General features: G+C 35.1%; 2 protein-coding genes across 2 annotated transcripts in view; one reads left to right on the forward strand and one right to left on the reverse strand.

Annotated features, from left to right (window-relative positions):
* The window catches only part of C922_05770 (hypothetical protein), a gene marked incomplete at both ends in the record, with an annotated part of 302 nt that extends 179 nt beyond the window's left edge, over window positions 1-123 (reverse strand). Inside the window, one exon of the mRNA XM_008821341.1 lies at window positions 1-123. Coding sequence (XP_008819563.1) covers window positions 1-123 — 123 coding nt within the window.
* Window positions 124-1,126: 1,003 nt separating this feature from the next.
* On the forward strand, window positions 1,127-1,576 carry C922_05771 (hypothetical protein; the record flags this gene model as incomplete). The annotated part of the gene is made up of 1 exon (XM_008821342.1): window positions 1,127-1,576. A coding segment is annotated over one exon (450 nt), but the record flags the coding sequence as incomplete, so codon positions are not given.
* Window positions 1,577-1,985: the final 409 nt, after the last annotated feature.

A 1,985-nucleotide genomic window follows, 5' to 3' on the forward strand; every position in this document is an offset into this window, starting at 1 on the left:
TTGCTGTCCGTCGTCTGATTCCTTTATGTTCATCCTTAAGAGTCTGTATTTCATGTGATTTATAATTTTTCCTCTTTTTTCCCTTGTCGTTGTTGCGCTCTGTTTGATTTTTCTATATTCAACCTTAAAAGTATGTATTTTATGTTATTTATAATTTTCCCCCTTCTCCTTTCCTCTTTCTGTTTTCTTCCTTTTGTTTTTTTTTAATTACATCATACATGTTTCATTTTCAATTGGGGAAAAATAACAATGTGGACTCTTTTTTTTTCCTTTTTCTTTCGGTTATACGCTGTGACTTCCTTACGTATCTTCTCCGCTCCTTTAGATATAGAGACAGAAAATCGAGAGTAATCTTTACTACTATAATGCAAGTTTCTTTTTTTACTTTTAAAAATTATTGTCATTAAATGATTTCTCCCCTATAAGACTTAACAGCTGTTTACAGATGCATTATTATATACAGAGTAGATTTCTCTACGTATATTTATTCATGTAGCATAGATGAGAAGGAAATAGAAAGGGACAGAATTTTTCTTCTGTTCAGTCCAATGCGCCAGGGTGTGCTATCCCTGGTGGTGATTATTTTTGTCAGGATCCGAGTCAGATAAAACGTCTGTTAAAATAGGAAGGAATCCCACATCTACTGTAGACTATATGTACAGAAAAAATAAGCGTAGTACATATTAATAAATTTCTTAATGTGTGAAGAATATCAGATTCTAGCATGCATACGTGTCGAATTTTACTGTTGGAGTGAGACATTTATTCGACAAGCAGGCATTAAATTTAAATGAGCACCCCAAGGACCAGAATGAATCTATATGTAATGAAATCGCACAGAAAAGGGCAGGAAACTCGGATGACGAAATTAAGGACAGGCCAAAACATATTCCACAGAGAAATGATAATACAATAGAGCGAAAATCAACAGACTATTTTCCTGAAATTGAGAACAGCCTGTATCATAACCCTTTACCAAATTAAAATACTAAAGAGAGGGAATTAGCACACCGTTATTTCCACAATTATAGACAACTTATATGAGAAATGAGAGAAGAGTGTGAACCCAACAGAGGAATTCCCCCAAAATTCACAGGACCCACCTAAGTTAAATGAAGAATACTAGATCGTTCTCAACAATTTTAAGGAACAAGATATAAATGAAATAATCGATTCGGTGTATGATAATTTATTCGGGAAGGCGATGCTTGAGGGAGGGATAAGTTTGCAAAAAAATGCCAAAAGGACGATGCACACCTTGAACGAGCATTTATCATATTATTTGGGAAAATTAAAAAGTCCGTATAGCGTGGATGGGAACATTGAGGTGGAACACGTGCAGAGGAGCAATCATACTATTCACACAACCATGAGGATCATGGAGGACTATCACAATAGGCTGTTTTTGTACTACGCCATAAAGGATAATTTGTCCGAGTACGATAATGACTCTTTTATAAAGGTGCATAGGGAAGCGTTTACCTTATTCATAAATGAGCTAGTTACTATGGACGAGCCTCAGTTAAATAGATGTGTACTCGAGTCAGGGATACTCAGGGTGAGAGCCCACAGATAACCGTTGCGAGAAACACGCTGAGCCGTAGGTACACATGTATATGCATATATAAGATGCTAATAATAGCAAGAATAAATATTCTTGTACCTATATGCTTATATATACAATTAACTGATAAAGTCTTCTTTATTGGAAACAGGAACCAAGTGGATTATACAGCACCGTTTCAGCAATGATCGGTGCCAAAGTGGCATCGTGACTGTATTTTTCGCCATGGAAAAGTATTTAAATATTGGAAGACAAATATATGTGCTGTGTGTATTTTGAAGCAGACAGTGAATTAAATTTATATGTAAAGTTTGTCAATTTCCGTTTCTTTAAATCATGATATCAGACCTATCATCGGTTGATCTAAACTCTGTTAATGTTTTCTTCTTTCTCCTGAAGCATTTATACATACATGATATGC

Source organism: Plasmodium inui, assembly GCF_000524495.1.
Source record: "Plasmodium inui San Antonio 1 unplaced genomic scaffold supercont1.172, whole genome shotgun sequence".
Lineage (NCBI taxonomy): Eukaryota > Apicomplexa > Aconoidasida > Haemosporida > Plasmodiidae > Plasmodium > Plasmodium inui.